This window comes from Sabethes cyaneus, chromosome 1 (genome assembly GCF_943734655.1).
Source record: "Sabethes cyaneus chromosome 1, idSabCyanKW18_F2, whole genome shotgun sequence".
Taxonomy (NCBI): Eukaryota; Metazoa; Arthropoda; class Insecta; order Diptera; family Culicidae; genus Sabethes; species Sabethes cyaneus.
In genome coordinates, this window is record NC_071353.1 from 104,618,335 (window position 1) to 104,639,502 (window position 21,168).

General features: G+C 42.0%; 1 protein-coding gene across 1 annotated transcript in view; it reads right to left on the bottom strand.

Annotated features, from left to right (window-relative positions):
* LOC128732525 (cytoplasmic dynein 1 light intermediate chain 2) overlaps positions 1 to 21,168 on the bottom strand; it is a 34,571-nt gene that overhangs the window by 6,927 nt on the left and 6,476 nt on the right. The window contains exons 2-7 of the mRNA XM_053825794.1: positions 3,184 to 3,374; positions 2,908 to 3,111; positions 2,024 to 2,223; positions 1,609 to 1,838; positions 1,442 to 1,553; positions 1,195 to 1,383 (exon numbers count right to left, since the gene is read on the bottom strand). Of these exons, the coding sequence (XP_053681769.1) occupies positions 1,195 to 1,383; positions 1,442 to 1,553; positions 1,609 to 1,838; positions 2,024 to 2,223; positions 2,908 to 3,111; positions 3,184 to 3,374 (1,126 nt within the window). The remainder of the gene's footprint in view (positions 1 to 1,194; positions 1,384 to 1,441; positions 1,554 to 1,608; positions 1,839 to 2,023; positions 2,224 to 2,907; positions 3,112 to 3,183; positions 3,375 to 21,168) is intronic.

Below are 21,168 nucleotides of genomic sequence, written 5' to 3' on the forward strand. Positions count from 1 at the left end.
GGGTCGTGCGGTTTTCAGTTCCTAACCTTACAAATGTAGTTTTAGGCAACCATCAACAACACGACTTTATTTTCAAGTATTATATGATTTAAACCAATATTTTTGGCAAACTAATCTATTTTCAGAGAGCGAAATAAGACGTTATATCCTTGACCAATTGCAGCCTGGCTTCTGGTCTAAATGCCATTAGTTCATCCCCGAGGGACCGAAGTATCACTTAACCTTTATTAGCAAAGATACCCCAACGTCTGTAAATAAATCATTATCTAATATGGGAAGCGTTTGGTACGGGAGGTCCACGCTTTCTTGCTTCCCCTTGAATTCAAGGAACTTAATGGAATTAGGTATTTTTTCTGGTTCTACTTGATTCCTTGCAACTCTCTCTGCGGTACATGCTGCACAGTTGGCCTGGCCATTGACAAGAAAAATGATTGATTCAAGTAATCGTCATTTTCCAGGCTGACTTCAATAAATGGCTGCATTAGTGTGAGATTAGATTAGTAAGATCCTGCGATCAATTCTAGGTGGGATATTGGGGCTGGATGGGATGGACCCCGTACCCGTTGGAAATTAACAGATCCTGCCAGCATATTTGCAGCGTCCATTACAGAATTCTGTACAGCACTATTTAGTAGACCTAACAGAGTGCGGGGCATATGTTGAGCTGTCTATCCAAGAAAAACGGCTGCGTATACCTACACAGAGCTTCACCAGTGAGCTCTATGGTGTTTATAGGCTACTCTACCTATCTATCCGCGAGATTTTGCTTTAAATCTACCTGAAAACTCATCGCAGCCATTGTCGATTTCTTGGCATGCAAACAGAGAAGTTGACTTCCAAAAAATACGACCCAATTCGCTTCACGTCGGCCAGCTTAAATTCTTTTGCGGATCTGTTCGACTATAATCTAACATATCACTTATGTTGCTTGTTATCTGTGTACCGTAAGCGCACCTGATTCTGCGTATGCCATATTTCACAGCCGCAAACATAATTAACGCATCTGGCAAAATACGTTTACATGTAGTTATTAGGAGCCATGTACAGAATTTGGCGCGCTTACGGTACATTATTTTGAACCATTAACCACAGAAAATTAGATTAGATGGAATTTTTTTCCTTCATTAAAGCTTAAACCCAAATAACTCAACTACTGCTTCAGGGAGTTGAAAAAACCAAACTCAAAGTTAGTACCTTTTTGGGTGAACCTTGCGCACCGGCCGACCCCGGAGTCCGTGGCGTCGTTTTACCAATACTACCCTGTGACCGCATCGGCGAGTCGCCTCGCGTTGGCGTTTGTCCCTGCTGTAGTAGCTGCAGCTGCCGTGTGAGGAACGCCTGTTCTTCTTCCGTCTGAACCTCCACTTCGCGGTTGGACACAGTCTGCAAATCATAGACATTTTTCAACACAAAGGGCGATATTTTCTTATTATTGTTTTACCTTTCTTGAAGGCGGTTGTGCTATAATATCATTGTAGTAATCATCTGGCTTGCAGGATTGCATATTTTCGTACAATATATTAATCTTTTTCATATTGTCCCAACCAGCGGGTCTGAAAAATGAATAACTGTCAGTTGAAGTTTAAATGAACTGCGCCCGTACCGTACATTAGCACGGCATCCTTTTCCACAATAAGCGCCGGTGTACGGAAGGGTAACCCGTAGATCCGATGCGTTAGGTATTTATATAACAGGTCGCAATTCTTGTCTTCCTTCACGCTCGTGTAGAACAATGATGCGCCGTAGATTAAGCAAAATCGACGGATCCACTGTTGCATGAAGTCGAAATGCTCATCCCGGTAGTCGAGTTCTTTCTCCAGGGTGGTCATGTAGTCGGTCTAAAATATTAATAAAATTTATTCAAATGTCTCAAATGAGAGATTAGACAATCTGATAACTATTAGTACTGTTAGTGCACAACTACAACCGAGTAATCAGTTGCAAATCTCCGTGCGGTTAAAATAAGATAAGTGCAGTAGCATGATATTAAATAGTAGAAAGCCAGAAACAAACAAACACGTACTTTCGTCACAACAACAACTACATCTAAGCCCAAATTTGTCGTTAGTACACCTTCCGGAAGGGGTAGCGCATCCAGGTCATCATCCACCGAAGAGAGACGATTGGTGCGTTTGATAGGGGAACCCGGATCCAGTTCGTCGATTGTGTCGCAGTAGCTCTGCCATACTGTCACAAGCCGCTGGCAGCACTGCTGTTTTTCTTCTACAAAAATACGAAATCAAAAACACCACGGTTAGATACGTCGACAGTAAATGAAATCCACACGTTCGTGTAATTTAAACTCGCTCAGTTGACACCAGACGGAACGGAAAGCAATGGGGGTGGATGGGAATAGATGGCTTTCACCATCACTGTTATTTAATAATTAAATAATTATTGTTCTGTCTAATATGTTGCTTTTCCATAGAATGTTGATATCATGATTTGTAAATTAGATTGAAAAACTGTCAGTTGCTATTGAATTGAAAACATTATTAAAGCATGGGTAGGCCTATGGTCAGCGTGGAAGTTTTGCAAAAAGCTGTATTTCTTATTTCTGACGATAGAAGGGTTAGACCTTTTTTTTGCGCGTTCAAATTTTAACGTTTACTATAAATAAAATCGGATGTCAAACACTTCTTTGAAAAAATATTCAATTTTTAAAGATTTTCAAATAAAACTCTCATATTTTACATAATTTGAAAAAGTAAATTCTACAAACGTGGAATAGAAAATTAGTTATATTGCCCCATTCATCTCACCGTACTTAGATTTCCAGCATTGTACTTGTAGAACAAGTAAACCGATACATTGTTTAAAAGCCATTTAACGCGTATTCATCTGCTAACGCGTTTCATCTGCTGACAACACAACCGAGAACAAAACACACACGCGCAAGTAACTCACCCGGTTCGATTTTCAGTCCCGCTATGTGATCATCCAGTATCTTTATCCAGTGTTGCAGCTGATCCACCCAGCTCCACGGTGTCGTCATCGACAGCGTCAGAATGACCAGGGTGTGTGCGTAGTTAGACTCATTGAGCGCATACTTGAGCAGGTTGTTGTGGCCGGGATCGCCGTCCAGTATCCATACCCCTAGGCGGGTCACATCTATCCGGAGAACGAACAAAAAAAAAGACGATTAAACGGGGCGTACAATTTCCAACGTAAGCGGCTACCCACCGTCTCGGTACTCGTCCCGCACGTCGATGTACGCATACTCCAGGCCGGATCCCTTCTTTGGATCCTCCACGCCTTGCAGTTTTGCAATCAGGGTCGTCTTGCCGCTGGCATTGTCGCCCAGCACTAACACTGACTTATTCGAGGGTAGTTTGGTACTGCTCTGTGTTTGAACTTCGCTGAGAATTGCCGACCTGTTAAAAAAAATGGTGCATTATTTTCGTGTATGTTTATGTTAGATAGCATTAAGCGACAGAATTTCTTAATGAGCAAAAAATTTAATATTGTTTCATAATTAAGTAGGGTGCTGGTCAGGTTCGTCTATGACGGGTCTTCGTCTACTTTCCCGACATAAAGACAAAAAAACAGCATTAGAACGTAGAACTCTGATGCAAATTACTTGATGCAAAAACTATTATTTACTCTTGATGTTGATGGAATGCCTCTTCGTTACCGACGAAAAATTACTGTAAGAAAACCACTATATTTCACTATTTTTTTAAAGTCCTCTTGGTTTTCCTACCTGATTTGAGTATGACGAAGCGAATTTGCTGATCACTCGGAATATATACTTGAAGTGCTGAGTTGAGATTCAAACTATTTTCACTTTTTTGTGAATGTTGGGTAGATCTTGCACACGGCTCAAAAAAATCTTTATGAAATTTCCATACATGATCATAACAAACATCTTCCTAAATGCAGCCGTTCTCGAGATATTTTTGTTTATGTTTTAGGGTAGCTGCTCCAGTTGATGTGGTAGCACCAGTAATGGTGGAAACTCAAAAAATTTCATTATTTTTGCAAATTTTGGTACAAGTTTGATATCACTTCAATTACGTAGTCGTGCTAACGTAAGAACTAGAATGACTCTTAAATGCCTTGGACACTTTACTTTTTGTTCTTACAAAGTATAAAAATTACCTTTTTGCCGACCGGTTTCGGGTAAGTAGTTACCCATCTACGGGGCCGAGTCCCGTAGATGGGTAACTACTTACCCGAAACCGGTCGGCAAAAAGGTAATTTTTATACTTTGTAAGAACAAAAAGTAAAGTGTCCAAGGCATTTAAGAGACAAGTTTGATACTTATCAAATGATACTGGTACCAAACTACCGGTACTTATCAAACTTGTACCAAAATCTGTAAAAATAATTAAATATTTCGAGTTTTTACCATTACTGGTACTGCCAGAACCACTGGAGCATCAACCCTATTGAGTATTGCATTTTCAAAGAAATGACATTATGTATCGTGCTTTAAGTATTTATATTTTTTCACTATGTGATAGGGCTGATGATGGCTGGACTAATTTTGATATTTGTATCAAATGAAAGGCTTAGTTGCCTCATAAGTTGAATTTTATAGTGATCGGAGTTGAGGGATCCGCGAATCGAACCATGCTATAATCGGAGCCAATTATAACTGGATTCGAACCCACTTCTCTCACCGGCCCTGTGGATTGCAGATAGTGATGAACCTTTGAATCACAGCATCCGTACCTGCGATCCATAACACATCCACAGATTTGGTTCGATCCGTGGATTCCCCAGGTTGAAAACATGAGTTTTTTGTATGCCAGAAGGGCATTGGGTTAAAAGGCCACTGCGACAGTCTTACTGCTTGTACCCATTGATGGAGTTAAGCCGGATAATTGTAATCCTGCGGCCCAATTCGGTACTACATGGTTAACTGAAGTTTTTGGAGCGTCTTAGTAGAATACGAAACCTAAAAATAAAAAATAAGAAACCTTATCCAATTTAATTCTACTATGTGTATTTTATTCACGACAGATACGTATTTCGCCTACGACTTGCAGGCTTCCTCAGTGTCTGTTTTCGACACTGAGGAAGCCTGCAAGTCGTAGGCGAAATACGTATCTGTCGTGAATAAAATACGCATAGTAGAATTAAATTGAATAAGTTTTCTTATTTTTTATTTTTAGACTACATGGTTAATAAAACCAATGACCGTTTTGGGCTCCATACTTGATATGGAGTAAGAAGGAGACTTCCGAAGAAGTTGTGTCTTGATAATGCAGTAGCCCCGCAATTGCAGAGCCGATGCGCTGAACTTTCAGGTTCAGAGTTACAAAAGCGGCAGGTGTCGGATGATACTTTGCCGATATTTTTTAAATGATAAAGAGCGGGGCTGTGTACGATTAGGAGTCCCGTGATTGTGCGTAGTTCACTACGGTTTAATTTGAGTAGTTTTTTTTTGGCTACTGCAGGATTTTTGCTAGATAAACTGTTTAGCTTGTGTACAACCCTGTGTTTGATTCTAACGGGATACTATTTCTAGCTTTTCCCATGTCATCAATTCGCCTTTCACGGCGAATGTGAAGGTGCCCAGAAATGGTTCAGGACCAATAAATTGCTGAGTCGATCCTTGACTTGCTAGGTGCTCAACAAACTCATTGCCCTCAATTCTGCAGTGACCGGTCACCCAAAGTAATAAAACTTTGTTTTGGCGGGTGAGCTCGCTCAATGCTGTGCTGCATTCCTAAACTAATTTGGACACGCATTTGGTGGACTTGAGTGCCAGTAGTGCTGCTCGGCTGTCCGTGAAGATACCGATTTTCGCATGCCTGTACTTTCGTTTCAAGCATATTGTTGCACAGATGTATATTGCATATACTTCTGCTTGAAAAACGGTGGGCCACTTTCCTAATGAGATATCCCTGATGTTGGGTCCGTAGACTCCGGAGCCTGCGCAGACTCTTATTTTTGAACCATCTGTAAAAAAGCGGATGAAACCAGATGGAAGATCGGGCGCCCCATTATTCCACATTGAGCGACCTGTTTCAATCACCTCATATGGAACGTCCATATTGGGCCCGACTTCCATGCAGTCGGAGACTGAAGTTCCTAAGGGTGTCAGATTGAACTCCCGAAGTATGCGAAGATGATCGATTTGGTCACCTTCGAGTATAGTTTTACTCCTTTGCAACCGTAGTGTGCCGACCTCTGCTTCCTTCTTCACATGAAAATGCAAAAGCAGTAAGCATAGCATTGCCTCCATGGCTGCAGTAGGTGTTGTACGCATGGCACTGGTAGCTAAAAGACAAGCCAGCCCCTGAATTTTGTTTAGTTTGGCTTAGGCTGTCACTTCATTTACCTTTGGCCACCATACGACTGCAGCATAGGTTGTCCTAGGCCGTGCAATAGTAGTATGACCAAAAGGCTAGTTGAGATTTCAATCCCCAGGTTTTGCCAAACAGTGAGCTGCATGCCCAGATAACCGAAGTTGCTTTATTAACAGCATAATCTAGGTGACTAGTCCACAGTATATTAATAAGTTTATTTAATAAGTATTTAATAAGTTATAAATTAAATGAAAAAAAAAATCGAATTTACAAAACAAAATTTTTTTCAATTTCGGGCCGCTTCGCTCAAACCAGACAACCATAAAGTGAAAGTACTATATTTTATCTATAAAAAAAATATTTCCATCAGATCTCCAAAGGAATCTCAGAAAAATCAGTTGAAAAATGTGTTATTTTTTGATAAAATTTTTTATTTACCACTGTGCAGCCCAGTTCAGTTTTTTTATTGAGCATTATTCCGAGGTGTTTGACTTTATTACTGAAGCTCAGTCTAACACCATTCAGTGTAGGGGAGGAACGATATGTTTCCTTCGCCTAGTGAATGGTATAACGACTGTTTTGGTGGGGTTCACATTAAGTCCCTCTTGTAAGCACCATAACATTAGATGCGTGACCGACGTATCTCTTAATGATGCTATAATTTCTCTGCTCGATAGCATTGTTTTAATCCAGCTCATTATAGTGTGGTCGATTTCCTTTTGACAGAGAGCCGTATTAATTGAAGCGAAGGACGTGTTATCGAAAGCGCCTTCTATATCAAGAAAAGCACAAAGTGCCGTCTCTTGATATTTGAGCGATTTCTCAATTAACGTTACTAAGCATTGCAGTGCGGCTTTCGTAGATTTATCGTGTTGGTATGCATGTTGATTTACATGTAACGGAGAGTCTTTTAAACACTCATTGCTCATTTTAAACACATTGCAGATATAGTTACCCGAGCTGGAGCGAAAAGCAAAATAATATAAAAACAATTAATATTTTTTGAAACGATGGTTCTACAATTGATGAAGGGACGGTAGGGAAAGAAATGAAATTTTTTTTGGTGAAGGTGGAAAGAGCGGAAAGGAAGGGGGGTGGTATTGGTAGCTATGCTTGACAAGTAGTCATTTTGACTCCTACCTTTTGTCCAATGCTGGAAGGTGCATGAGTCGAACCAAGCTGTAATCTGAGATTATAACCGGATTCGAACCCACAACACCCGCCAGGGCATGTGATTCGCTGGTACTTGTACCTTTGAACCATAGAGGCGCTGGACCTTGTCCAGTGGTCATTGTCGAGCCAGGGAAGTGCGTGTTCATTAGAACTTCAAGAGTTTCCCTGGTGGTAACAGTGAGACTCCCATCCCCTTTTTGTAATTGCCCTAGACTATAACAGTGGGCCTTGAACATCGCTTTCTGCAGACGCGTAGCTTCTGGCAGAGTTTGTATACTTTCGCAAAATTTAACTCTTGATTTCCTTTTGGCTTTGCGTAGCTCAGCGTTGTATTTGGCGAGAGAAGCTCTGTAGTCTTCCCAGTTAGACGAGACAACCGATAACATAGATCTTACCAAATGAAAGCTCTTGCTATTATAAAGTTTTCAAAGAAGTTGTAAAGAAAAGAAAAAAGCATTTTAAAAGTTATGTTTAAAAGACCTGGTTTGACTTGGTAGTAATTATCGCTTGTTTCTCAGAGATGGTCAAACCGATTGAAGCGTTATTTATCTAATTTGAAAAGTAATATACCCTAATGTAGATCACTAATATATATCACTATTGAATTGTTTTTTTATTGGACGTGTAATTTGAAAGTTATAAGAAATCGTGTATTATCTTTAAAATTTACAATAATTTAAATCGATTTTAACCTAGGTACTAGGATAAATTAATTTCAATTTAGCATCAAATCACAGAACAGAAGTGGAAGTAGAAATGCAAACACGTACATGCTACTTTCTACAGATACTAGCGAATCTGGCGGTGGCTAGTCACTTTTTTCCACGAAAACACACGATCGCATACGAATGCACACGAAAGCATGTGTAAGCTGCTGTGCGATAGGCAGCGAGCGTTCTGTTTATATTGCTGTTATTCACTTCTGTGCGAAAACCTTTCCAAAGAAAAATAAAAACAAAAAAGACTGTATTACCAATTTTGATCGCCGAATCGTTCGTTGCTAAGCACAAACCGAATAGCTATATGTCTATCAATCTGTGCGGTTGCAACAAATACAGTCAACGAAAAAAATATATTCGCGCTGGATAAATGTGCGAATGAATGATAGAATCAGGCATGCGTCAACAAAATCTTGATATTAGACCACAGAGAATAGACGGCGAGTGGTGTAATTGGTTAAACAACACACTCGACTAGAGATTGAGAGCTGTGAGTTCGACTCTCACCTTCGCTACGTCTATATTTTTGGCCTAAGGGGCCGTGCACTAATTACGTAAGGCATTATGGGGGGAGGGGGGGTTCCGCGAAATCTTACAAAATCTTATTTGGGGGGGGAGGGGGGCTTAATCATTTCTTACGTAAGATTTTCACACACGAAAAAATTCTGAAAAAGTCACATTTTTAATAGCAACATAAGTTGTTATTTGTTACAAAAATTTTTAAATTGATGAGGTAAGTTGTGAAGTGTCGAAATCTTTCATGCTGCAAGGAAATGCATAGTAAGCTGCTGAGTATTTTAGCCTTGTCCACTCAAGGAAACAGCAGTTGGCCTACTTGTTCCAGAGTCTCTGATGTCATCGGTTTATGCTATTATTTATAATTCATAATTTATTCGTATAATTCATAGGACAATTTCGGTCTAAATGAATACTTAAAAGTTACTTAATTGTTAGTATTTACATTGTCAAGTGCACGAATTCGTTAGCAGTAAATGCGTGATGGTTCGTCAAAATAAAAAGGTCAGCAAAGCAGTTGAATTGTCTGGTCATGGAAGCGATGGGAGAGTTGGCAGCATATTGCGTAGAATAGGAGTCTTCCTGTAGAATCATTCTGGGTCGTAAGACTCTTGAAGGTGCGTAGAGTCCGATTTGCGATAGGATGTCCGGTGCATCATATTCGCCAGTTAAAAGCTTGCAGCCAAACAACGACTGCGAAACCTCTCTACGTCGACTTAGCGTGCTTAAACCTTACAGACGACAGCGGTCTTCGTACGGTGTTAAGTTTTGCTGATCCCTCCACGGAAGGTGACGAAGTGCATGTCGAACAAATTTTCGCTGTACGTTTTCCAGTCTGGCGGACCAGATAAACTCGTGCGGGTTCCAAACGATGCTCGCAAATTCCAGCGTTGACCGTACAATAGAGCAATAGAGAGCTTTGAAGCAGATCGGGTCATTGAATTAACCAGCAATCTTAAATATGAACCCAATATGGACTTGTCAACGATGGCAGAAATGTGGGACTTCATGGTGAGTTTCTCGTCAAGTAATACTCCAAGGTCCTTCACCTGTTCTACCCTATTCAATTTTGATCCGGAAATTTCGTAATCGAAGCGCAATAGAGGCTTCTAGTGCGATGGAAACTGATGACGCAACATTTCTCCACACTCAGTAACAATTGATTCCTTACGCACCAGTCACTTAACAAGTCCAGAAGCTTCTGCAACATTCTGCAGTCCTCGATTTTTCTGACTTCAAGATAGATTTTCAGATCATCAGCGAAGAAAAGCCTTCCATCTTCATTGAGTAGTAACACTGCATCATTTATGTAGATACAGAATAGCAATGGTCCCAAATTGCTACCCTGTGGCACACCAGAACCATTTGTAAACGCGGCAGGCCGGCAGTTGCCAAGTTGTACGAAGAGTTGCCTATCCGCAAGGTAAGTTTCCAACCATCTGCACAATCTTGTGGTACACCCAAGTTTCTCCAACTTGCTTAAAAGTACCAATGTGCTTGTACCAATGGAACAAGTGCTTGATAAGCTACTATACAACAAAAATGTTTCTTGGGATATATTGTTCTTCTGTTCCCAAATATCTTGCCTGCCGTATGTGGCCAGAGTGGGGTCAGTATTTTGCTTCAAAGGAAACCGCGGTCATTACAGATATGTACATTAGACGCAACGCAGTGCCAATTCCAACATAAGACCATGTCGCGTGTCATCTAGAAGAGGCAAAGTAGTTCTTTGTATACTATTTGACGAGGACACGTTTTCAGACGATTTAGATTGGATCAATGCGAATTAGGTGAACGCTAGTGAGTTTCTGAGCATACACCAACATTTATTGACAACCTCAATGCTGAAATACGTTCTGTTCGTGAGGGGATTAAGGGATTTACAATAGATATTGATATTATTTGTTTTTGGTTTTTATGAACTTGTTTGAACTTTGTTGACTGTTTCAATATTCTTTTAATGTCTATCTTTTTAAATAAAACTTAAATTTTGATGTTTCAAAAAATCTTACTAAGAATTTGTACGGGGGGAGGGGGGATTGGCCAAAATCTTATATAGGGGGGAGGGGGGGTTCAAAAATGAGGAAAAAGGCCTTACGTAATTATTGCACGGTCCCTAACATCAAGAGTTTGCCTGAATTTACATTTTCCGCATTAAGCATTTATTCTTCTCCAAAAACAAAAAAAAGGAGTACATAAAAATGGAAGCAAATTTAGATTAATAGCCACCTTTCAAAAGCTGTTTGAATTTCGATTCATTGGTTTTCCATAGTAATTATCCTATCCATTTAAAAAAAGTAATGCTTGAGAAACTGAGAACGCAGTAAACAAATTAATTTGGAGGACTGTTGTTAGTTTGGGAAAATATGTATTTATATATCATTAACATAAGATCAACACTAGAAGTTTCAGGATTCACTAAAAGTTAGCAACTAATTGCTTATAGGAACCAAATAAAATAACTCCCATTTGAATTCATGGTGCGATAAAATTTTGGGAACATCTAGAAGTTGAATAAAATATAAACGAATGCAATGCAAAAGCAAGTGAATAAGGAAAACCGATGGATGGCTAAAATGGTGTTGATAAAATGTGGAACGTTGGCAATCTAAAACCACACAATTTCAGCTAATGGACTGCCTCACTCTCGGAGGCGGTGAGCGCTGCATCGGAAGTGCAAAACGACAAGTACCGTAACTTTTCTATTCCCCTCCACCAGTTAAAGGCCAGTTGCATTCCCCGCGTGTGACGATGGTTGAAGAAACGTTTGTGTGGAATCAATGCGGGCTTCGAACCTTCTTCCAGGCCATAACCCGAAATGTACTCTACTACTCGCTGTTCGCTTGGTGATATCTCTGCGGTGTGGGTGCCGAGAAAAACGAGAGTAGCGCCGCAAAAGCCATAAACAAACTGGCGACAAGAAATCAAGCTAAACGCCAAAGTTAGCGGATGAATGGGAGGGAGCAAACATTACGTCATACACGTGAAATCGTTCAACCAGGTATTGTACAGCTTTACAGTATTCAAAGCTGTGTTGCTGACTAACATTTTTTGGCAAACAAAGATGTTCGATCGTTTTGTTGATGCCTTTTTTGATCTATGGGCAAAGAAAGCGTTCTCTCGTCTCCGACTAAGGGTAGAAAATATATTATATATATCTAAATTTTTTGCTATACGATTTAATAAACACTATTATTGAATGTAGTGTGCTGGATGTATGCGTCTGTGGCGTGTCTTCGTCTACGTTCTCGTAATAGAAACGAAAAAGCAGCATTAGAAGATTAGAACCAAGTTCGATATCAATTACATTTAAGCTTTTACCGAGCCATAATGTTTACCAATTGTCTCTTCGTTATTGGTAAAGTTAATGTAACAAACTCCCTTTTTTTTAAATAAAATTTTCTTGATTTTTCTACCTGTTTTGATTTGAATATGACGAAGAAAATCTGCTAATCAGTCACAGAAGGCACAGGAAGTTTTAAGCTGGCATACAAACTACTTCCACTTTTTTGTGGAAGTTGGATAGCTCGCGCACACGGCTCAACGAATACATACAACCGTTTTTGTAAGCCATTACTCCCTATCTATGATAGACCCAAAAAATCTTGCATATTATAAAATGAAATTGAAATTTTCGTATGACGAACTCCAGCTGGATTTCATTCGCCATGGATTTAATTGTTTCATTAAAAATGTATGTTCCGAAATACTTTATCTGTTTAAATAGGTATCCATATATGTACAGACAAGAAGTGTAGAATTCATCTCGTGCCAACAAATTGAGTAGTTGCTGAAATTTTTAAAAACTCGAAATGAAATGTGCGGTTCGTGTGTAGCTATGACGTCAGCCACCCTATAAAAAGACTTAAATCATTCTGCTGCCTTACAGTGGTGATGAGCATTCAATGCGAAATATAAAACATATTTCAATTATTGTGGGTAATAGATTAGTAGACGGTTTCATTAAATTTTAGTGCGCGCATTTTGATTGCTTATTTACAATTCTCTTCAGCGGTTGCGTGAACTGCAAACTGTGGCATGACACCAAGTCAGGCCGAACCAGCGTCAGACATTTGTGCTTACGGATGGATAGGTGGAAGTACACGTTTTTGAAGATAATTTTCTGCTAGATTTCGGCATTCATATTCTTGGGAATGAATAAGATGATGATTTCACACCGCATTGACCAATTGCTTGCCGAACTATATTCTTGCAAAAGCGCATTTTTTTCAATTCAGAACATGGTATGGAACTGCGTTTTGCGGTATATATATAATTACACCTGAATTTTACTGCGAAATATTTCGGCTCTCTTAACCCTCTAGTGCCCGAGTTTTTTCTTGATTTTAGAAATGATGATTCTGAAAGTCACGTTGAGATTGTAGAAAAAAGTTACTTATTATTTATCAATAAGATTCATAACCCCCTAGTGGTGAACATGAAATAAAATAATACATACCGCAGAATAGATAAGCACAGTCGAAACACAAATAAAACATTTGTAAGTTGAAATAGCATATACATCACCAGCGATGGAATCTTTGTAGAAATGTTTGTAACGTCAAGTTATAAGCAAATACACGTGAAATACCGCATAATGGTTCTTATATTAAGCCTCTTATCCAGCAACTCCTATCCCTACCTCCTCGTGGTACCAGCAACTTGAGCGACGATCGGATAATCAACCCCGGTGGAAACTAAGGTCGTATGCTGACAGGGAAGAGTGGAACATCGTCTCGTGTCAGTGTGGGACGCTAACACCGGAACAATTGGCATAGACGAGCTGGGTACAGCTTTTATCATGATGGGCGACATGCAAAAACGCGTGATTGGGTGGTGGCCAATCGACAGCCGTATGTGCGAGTTAAAGATTAGAGGCCGTTTTTTCAACATTAGCATTATCAACGTGCATAGCCCACACCAAGGAAGTGACGAGAACCATAAGGACGCTTTCACGCGCAGCTTGACCGTGAATACAACTGCCCAAAACATGACGTCAAAATCGTCATCGGAGACTTTAACGCTCAGGATGACCAGGAGGAGGAATTCAGACCGGTTCTTGGAAAGTTTAGCGCGCACCCGCTTACAAACGAAACTATCGACTCATTGATTTCGCCGCCTTCAGAAATATGGCCATACGAAGTACCTTCTTCAGGCACAGCCTTCCATATCGGTACACCTGGAGATCACCACAACAGACGGACACGCAAATCCACCACGTTTCGATTGATGGAAGGCACTTCTCGGATATCATCGACGTTAGAACCTATCTGGCGCAAACATCGATTCTGACCTCTACCTTTTGATGATTAAAATGCGCCAAAGACTTTCCGTTGTTACCAACATTCGGTCGCCGCGGTACAATCTGACAATCTGGAACGACTCATGTTATCTGAGGTCGCTACTGAGGCTGCACTGCCGGGTGAGGGAGAGCTGAACGAAACCCCTCTCGAGGACTGCTGGGATAGCGTTAAAGCAGCCATCAACGGCGAAGCGGAAGGCGCCATTGAGTTCGCTGAAAGAAATCAACATAACGACTGGTTCGACGAGGAATGCCAGAGGACGCTAGATAAGAAGAATGCAGCGCGGGTATCAATGCTGCAGCAGGGAACCTGTCAAAAACGTGGAACGATATAGACAGAAACAAAGACAGCAAACCCACTATTTCCGGGATAAGAAGCGCCGCCTGGAAGAAATGGAGTGCGAGGACATGGAACAGCTGTACCGCTCTCAGGAAACGCGTAAATTCTACAAGAAACTGAACGTATCCCGCAAAGGCTTCGGATATGGGAAACAGAACAGCTACCGGAGGAGTGGAAGGAGGGAGTAATATGCCCCACATACAAGAAGGGCGACAAGTTGGAATGAAAGAACCATCGAGCTATCACCGTTCTCAATGCCGCCTATAAAGTGCTTTCCCAGATCATCTTTCGCCGCTAGCAAGTAGATTCCTGAGAAGTTATCAGGCCGGTTTTGTAGACGGGCAATCGACAACGGATCAAATCTTTGTGCTACGACAGATCCTCCAGAAGTGTCGAGAATACGAGTTCCTAAGTTATTCATAGATTTCAAGGCTGCCTACGACACTATCGACCGTGAAGAGGTATTAAATTTTTTGGACAAAAACGGCTTTCCCGGGAAGCTGACAAGACTGATTAAGGCCACGATGGATGGTGTTCTGTGCTGTGTGAGAATTTCAGGCACGTTATCAAGCCCGTTTGACACATGCAGGGGACTTCGAAAAGGCGATGGTATTTCCTGTCTCCTGTTCAACATCGCGCTAGAAGGTGTGATGAAACGTGCGGGTTTTATCGGGTGCGGGTCATGAACTTCAACAAATCTAGCCAATTTAAGTTTCGCTGACGACGTGGACATTGTCGGAAGGACGTTCCACGTGGTTGTTGAGCAGTATACCAAACATAAACGTGGAACAGTAAAGGTTGGATTAGTGGTGAATATGTTGAAAACCAAGTATCTGTTAACAGGAGGAACTAAGCGCGATCGACCTCGCATAGGCAATAGTGTGGTAGTCGGCAGGGACGACTTCGAGTGATGGACGAATTTCTATACCTCTGCAGCAACTGCAGCAGAGAAATACGCAGGCGTATTCTTACCGGAAGTCGTGCTTACTACGGACTCCACAAGATCCTAAAATCTGGTAAGCTTCACCCCCGTACCAAATGTACACTAATCTGCAACGCACGTTCTCGCTTTCTTTTCAGGTATTCAGTAGTCTTCTGCTCCTTTTTCAGTTCCAGATCTTTTCGAATTTTCAGAGCTTCCAACTTTTGTTCAGCTAAAATTCTGTCTTGTTCTAATGACGAGCGCAGTACTTCTTCTTCGATTTCATCGACTAAGAAGAAAAAGTTGTCGATTTTGAAGCATTTTCTCGGTGGTTGGAAAAAGAAATGGAAAACCAGTTGGCAAGTATGAATCCTATAGTATTCGGCAGAAAAGATCGCAAAGAGCAGCAATTAGGATCTTTTCCAAAATCAAGACCTGTTTTTAATATCCATACCAAGGCTGATGACCACAAAGAAAAGTGTCCCTTGTGTAACTCGGAAGACCATTCAAGTCTGGCAAAGTGTGATTCGTTTCAAAGGATGCCGGGGACTCAACGTCGCTCCGTCACGCGTTCCTGTAATGCATGCTACGTGTGCCTGAAGTCCGACCATTCTCGACAAAACTGCCGGTCTGACATAACATGTTCGGCTTGTCATAAGAATCATCACGAATTGGTGCATGCCGATGAAGCAATCAATAAACCAGAAAGGAATTGGGGACGAAAACTTGCGCCAGAAGATTTGTGCCATGTAAACGCGAGAAGTATGAGTACGCTACTCAGGGTGAGAAGGGTTAAGCTCAGAGTCGTAGCCAGAGTAAAGTTTGCGATATTTATGCTCTTTTCGATTAAGGATCGTTACTGTCTATGATCGATGCATCGCTTGCGGAGCAAAAGAACCGCAATATACCCATCAAACCCATTACATATCGCTGGACGAATGGAATCTCACACAATGACAATGAATCCAAATTGGTTTCATTTCATATCGCTGGTCCCAGTAAGCAAGCGAACTGGTACGAGTTGGAAAACGTTAGAACAATAAAAATATGAATCTGCCACGAATAAATTTCAACATCGAACGCATCAAGAAATTGTATCCATCTTTGAATGCACAGAAATTGGCTACCATGCAAAATGCCGTGCCTAGAATGCTCATCGGATCAAATAATGCTGGCCTTATTGTTCCATTGAAAACTGTGCAGTATTCTACGAAGGGTCTGCAACTGACACGCTGTCGCCTTGGGTGGACAATTCATGGAGAAATCGAACCTGCTACAATGAACGTTGCTGATCAATTTCACATTTCCTTATGCAATTAAGAAGACGATTTGGAATTAACGGATCTTACCAAGAAGATGTATAAATTGGAGAGTTTTGACCTGGTACAACATGATACTGAAATGTCCGATGAAAATGGGAGAACCTTGAACATCATGAAACAAACACTTACTAGTTGTGGTGACCGTTTCGAGATTGGACAAATCTACAGATACAACAATTTCGTATTTCCTGATAGTAAACCACAGGCTCTCAGTCGCCTCGACTTCATTGAAAAAAAGATGGATGCTGACTCAGATTTTGCGGAACAATACTGTCAAAAAATTAAAGATTATATTTCAAAAGGTTTTGCAAGAAAGCTGAGTCCCAAAGAACTACTTCCCTTACGTATCAGACTACAGGATCAACATTCTCAGAGGTTTTTCTGGAGAGGAATGAACCGCACTGATTCACCAGAGGTTTATGTAATAACCGCATCATCCCCATCAATTGCACAGTTCGTGAAAAAGCTCAACGCTAAAGAATTACTAGATCGTTTTCCTGGTGTTGAACGAGCAATAGAAAAGCAACATTATGTGGACGATTGTTTAGATTCAACAGATACCGAAGATGAAGCAATTAAACTGATTCGACGAGTTATAACCATATTCGAGCGCGGCGGCTTCAAATTGGATTTTCTTAAGCTAGAAGAAAAATTCTGTTCCGGTGTCGACGTTCCGACTAAGCGCCAATTGCTACAATTTATAATGATCATTTTCGATCCACTTTGTGTACTCAGTCCTGTGACCGTTCATTTAAAAACATTGTTTCAAGATTTGCGGCGCTTACAAACTGGACAAGATGGACCGAATGGCTCGAACAAACTTTAGTGCTGCGTGAAATTCGCGTGCCTAGATTTTACTTCCCTGGACTTAAGACGTTTAGCAGTATGGAACTTCATGCTTTTTCTGATGCAAGTGACAATGCATATACTAGCGTGATCTATATGGTACATCGATCTCCGGAATAGGTGCATGTTTCTCAAGTACTCGCGAAGTCCCGTGTTGCCCCTTTAAAGTCGCAAACCGTGCCGAGATTGGAATTACAATGGTGTGTTGTCTCTAGTCAATTAACTCGCAGAATTCAAGATGAACACGGACACTCTACAGCAATGTGGCGATGGATACCATCGCAATTAAATGTAGCCGATCGGGCAACGAAAGTTTCCAAATTTGCAAAAATGACAGCCTGGCTTAAAGGTCCTGACTTTCTATACACAAATCGAAATTTGGAAGCCCACATGGTAGTTTGTCATCAAGTATTGGAAGATTCTTGGGACATACCTGATATAGCGAGATTTTTGGATTTCAATTGGCTCATTCGATCTACTGCACATTATTTAAATATAAGGCAGATTTCGGACCAAAAAAAAGTTTGCTATCAACGTTCAGAACAACCGGAAATACTACGAGTGCACTGTTGGCAATCTGGGTCCTAATGGAAAAATATGGACGGTTGCAGTGCATACTTGTCGATCTAGCTACGTCAGACAGATTACGAAGGTCATACTACTAGAAGTCAATACGTTGGCCGCCCCGGAGGATGTTTCGAACAATCAAGCAGGCGAGAATCGAGGAAATTATAGCCAGCCATGACTTATTAGGTTTGCTTAAAATTTCATTCGCTTAACATCTATCACTGAAGTAAGAAGCAATAAAACCATTATCCTAGAATTTGCAAATAGTTATTTTTAACAGGCACCAAACGTGGACAATACTCGACGGGGACTTGAAAGCATTGGCCGTTTTTGACCGTCGTGTGCTTAGAACCATCTTTGGCGATGTATGTGAGAACGGTGTTGTCGAGTGGCTCAGTACAGCGCGGAGAGGTGTGGAGGAGTCTATGGCCGTAGGGTTTCGAAGTTATCCCCTTCTGCAGTATGGACCGAGGGCGTCGAGGACGGGAGCACGAATTCGACTCCGTCAACTGCAATGCAGCCGGCGTCGATAAAATAAGTCCGCGAACGACTCCGCGCGTCTCGCTTTCCAGAAGTATCTTCCTTCTAGAGTACCACCGGGCATCGTAGAGCTGGTTTTGCAGAGGCAGAAGGCAGTTTAACATTTGCTTGGGCTGAGTCCCCTGAGGTCGATGAAAGAGATGTTCCGGTTAGAATACTAGTTGCACGAAGCGACGTGATCGAAGTCTTGTTGAGATGTGTAGCGATGCGAGATGAAATGCGATTCTGGATACAAGTTCGAAGCGATGACCAAGCCACGTGGTACGATGTCTGCAGGCTGCGGTGCAAGTCGGAAACGATGACGTACGGATATAGAATGTTCAAGCCGAGCAGAACGAAACGATGAAAGGCTGTTGTGTAGAGCTGTAACGTAAGCTGAGTTAACATCTTACCGCCTTGCATACAAGAAACTACTGAGCTTTAGTGGGAGGTGGGGCAGCAGTTCGGTCGCCACGGTTGAACGAAACGCGCTGCCCCTCATGCTTTATTGCTGGGTCCTGCTTGTCACGTTTGGCGTGACTTACTGGAGAAGAATTGGCACAGGAGACGCTTCGGCGCTCCGCATGATAAAGTTGAACTGTGATGGGATATTCGATGCGCAGTTTGAGATGGCGGAAGCAGGTTCCGCGAAGGCTGGCACCTGGTTCTCGTAGACAGAACGTTGAGCTACTGATTGGTCGATGCGCAGGTTGAGATGGCGAAAGCAGGTTCCACGAAGGTTTACGATTGTCTTTCGTAGGTTGAACGAAGTGCTGCTGATGAAATGTTGAATAGCTGTGCAGAATCGACTGCTTGAAGCAGGACTGAAATGGCTACCGCGTAAGATTTGTTGTTTGAAAGACTGTGCTGATTGTAACAAGGCACCGGAATGCTGGATGCGTTGAGTTGCTTCATTTAACCACACGTTTGAAGAAACTGCAGTTGCTATTGCCTTAATTTCTTCACGTACGGAAAGTAGCGTTTGGGCTGATAGGCGAATCGATCACCGTGAACTCTTTTCCATCTGCAACCTTTCTCCTATATAGCGGTTGAGCATGATGAATCGTGCAACTTAAACACTTGTCTCTGCTGAAGCACATTGGATTGTCAAGTATGAAGTCGCGGTTAGTAAAGTGGGCGGAACAGAACTCGTGGTCAGCTTCTATTTCGACGTGCGTTTGTTCTCTCGACGAATTGGAATGAATTCGCCGAGCGGAGTAAATGGTTTTGAATGTATTGTTCACTGTATTGTCACGGAGATGGTCAAGCAGTGAATAGCAAGAATAACGACCTTTCACCAAGTCGTAACGAAGGACGTACAGCGCAAATCTTCTCATTTCACGTAGAGCAACGATCGGACTGATGGTAAGCTTACTACATCTTACTCAGTCACTTGATTGTTGGAGATTCAATCATCCACTGGTAAGCTTAGTACATCTTACGCGTGGATGAGCTTGCTACTGAGTGCGTAGATGCGGCACACACCCAGAAAACGATATAGAATTGAGATCAATACTAGCACGTACGGTAGTCGCTTGATTTATACTTATCGTGACTAGTTTAGCCTCACTGATTGTGAGTCGTTTATCCACCGAGGGTACGCTTAGTACATCTTACGTATCGGTGAACAAGCTATTGTGCGCGTAGCTGCGGAGTGCACACAGCTCGTTAACAATACAATCGTTGAGAATGGTGGATGAGTGCATCCACTTCCGCCATTTTTAGTCACTAGTTTTACGATTTCAGTGCGCGATCCGTCCTGCAAATGTTGATTTACTTTCGTAATTGCGTGACGTCCGACCAGTCTCGAACTAACTTTAGAGCCGTTCACCCACCGGTGATAAGCTGAGTACATCTTATCATATGGGCGAACTTGCTGTTGCGCGCGTGGTTGCTGCGCACACACAGGTCGTAGAATGGCAGCTGATGACGCTTCTCGTCTAATTGCGGTGGTCGTCGAACGTAGCCGGCACACAGGTCGATAACAACGCGATGATGAGAACGGTGGATGGGTACATCCACTGCCGAGATTAATGGACGAGTAAATCCACTATCGAGTATGGTGATGATTTACCCGTTGGTACAGCGCTTCGCACGATTCGTCACTTTCACGGCTCAGACGAGAATTTATTCCATTTACACGCAGACTACTCTCACGCACTTGAAGCCGTTGGGACTGAAGTCCCGGTTAGTATAACGGCTTACGCACTTCGTCTGTTCCCCAGCTTTGGCGGGAAGTTGATCCATGAGATTAAACACTGCTTGCTCCAAGGCGCTTTGGGTCGTTGGGATTGAAGTCTCGGTTGGAACAACGACCCGTACTATTCGCTGTGTGTGTTACCCGTTTTTCAGCAGCAGCGGTTACTCCAAACAAATGCAGCCGGTCCCCGGAGTTCGACGGTTCCGGCTGCGCTGGCATGATGCTTTCGGTCCGCGGAGTTCGACGCGGAACCGGCTCGAAGGACCATTATGTCGAGTGCCTACAGTACAGCGCAGAGAGGTGTGGAGGAGTCTATGCCGCTGCCTATGGATATGTTTCTTCGGAATAGATAACACACGAGTGTTCGTCCACAGTCTACATTAGCAGAGCAAATAAAGGCTTAATTGTCGACAGCAATTGCGCGCAAACTGATGCGCTTGGGTTAGCAGTAACTCACCGTTGGCTCACAGCGAGTCGACGTT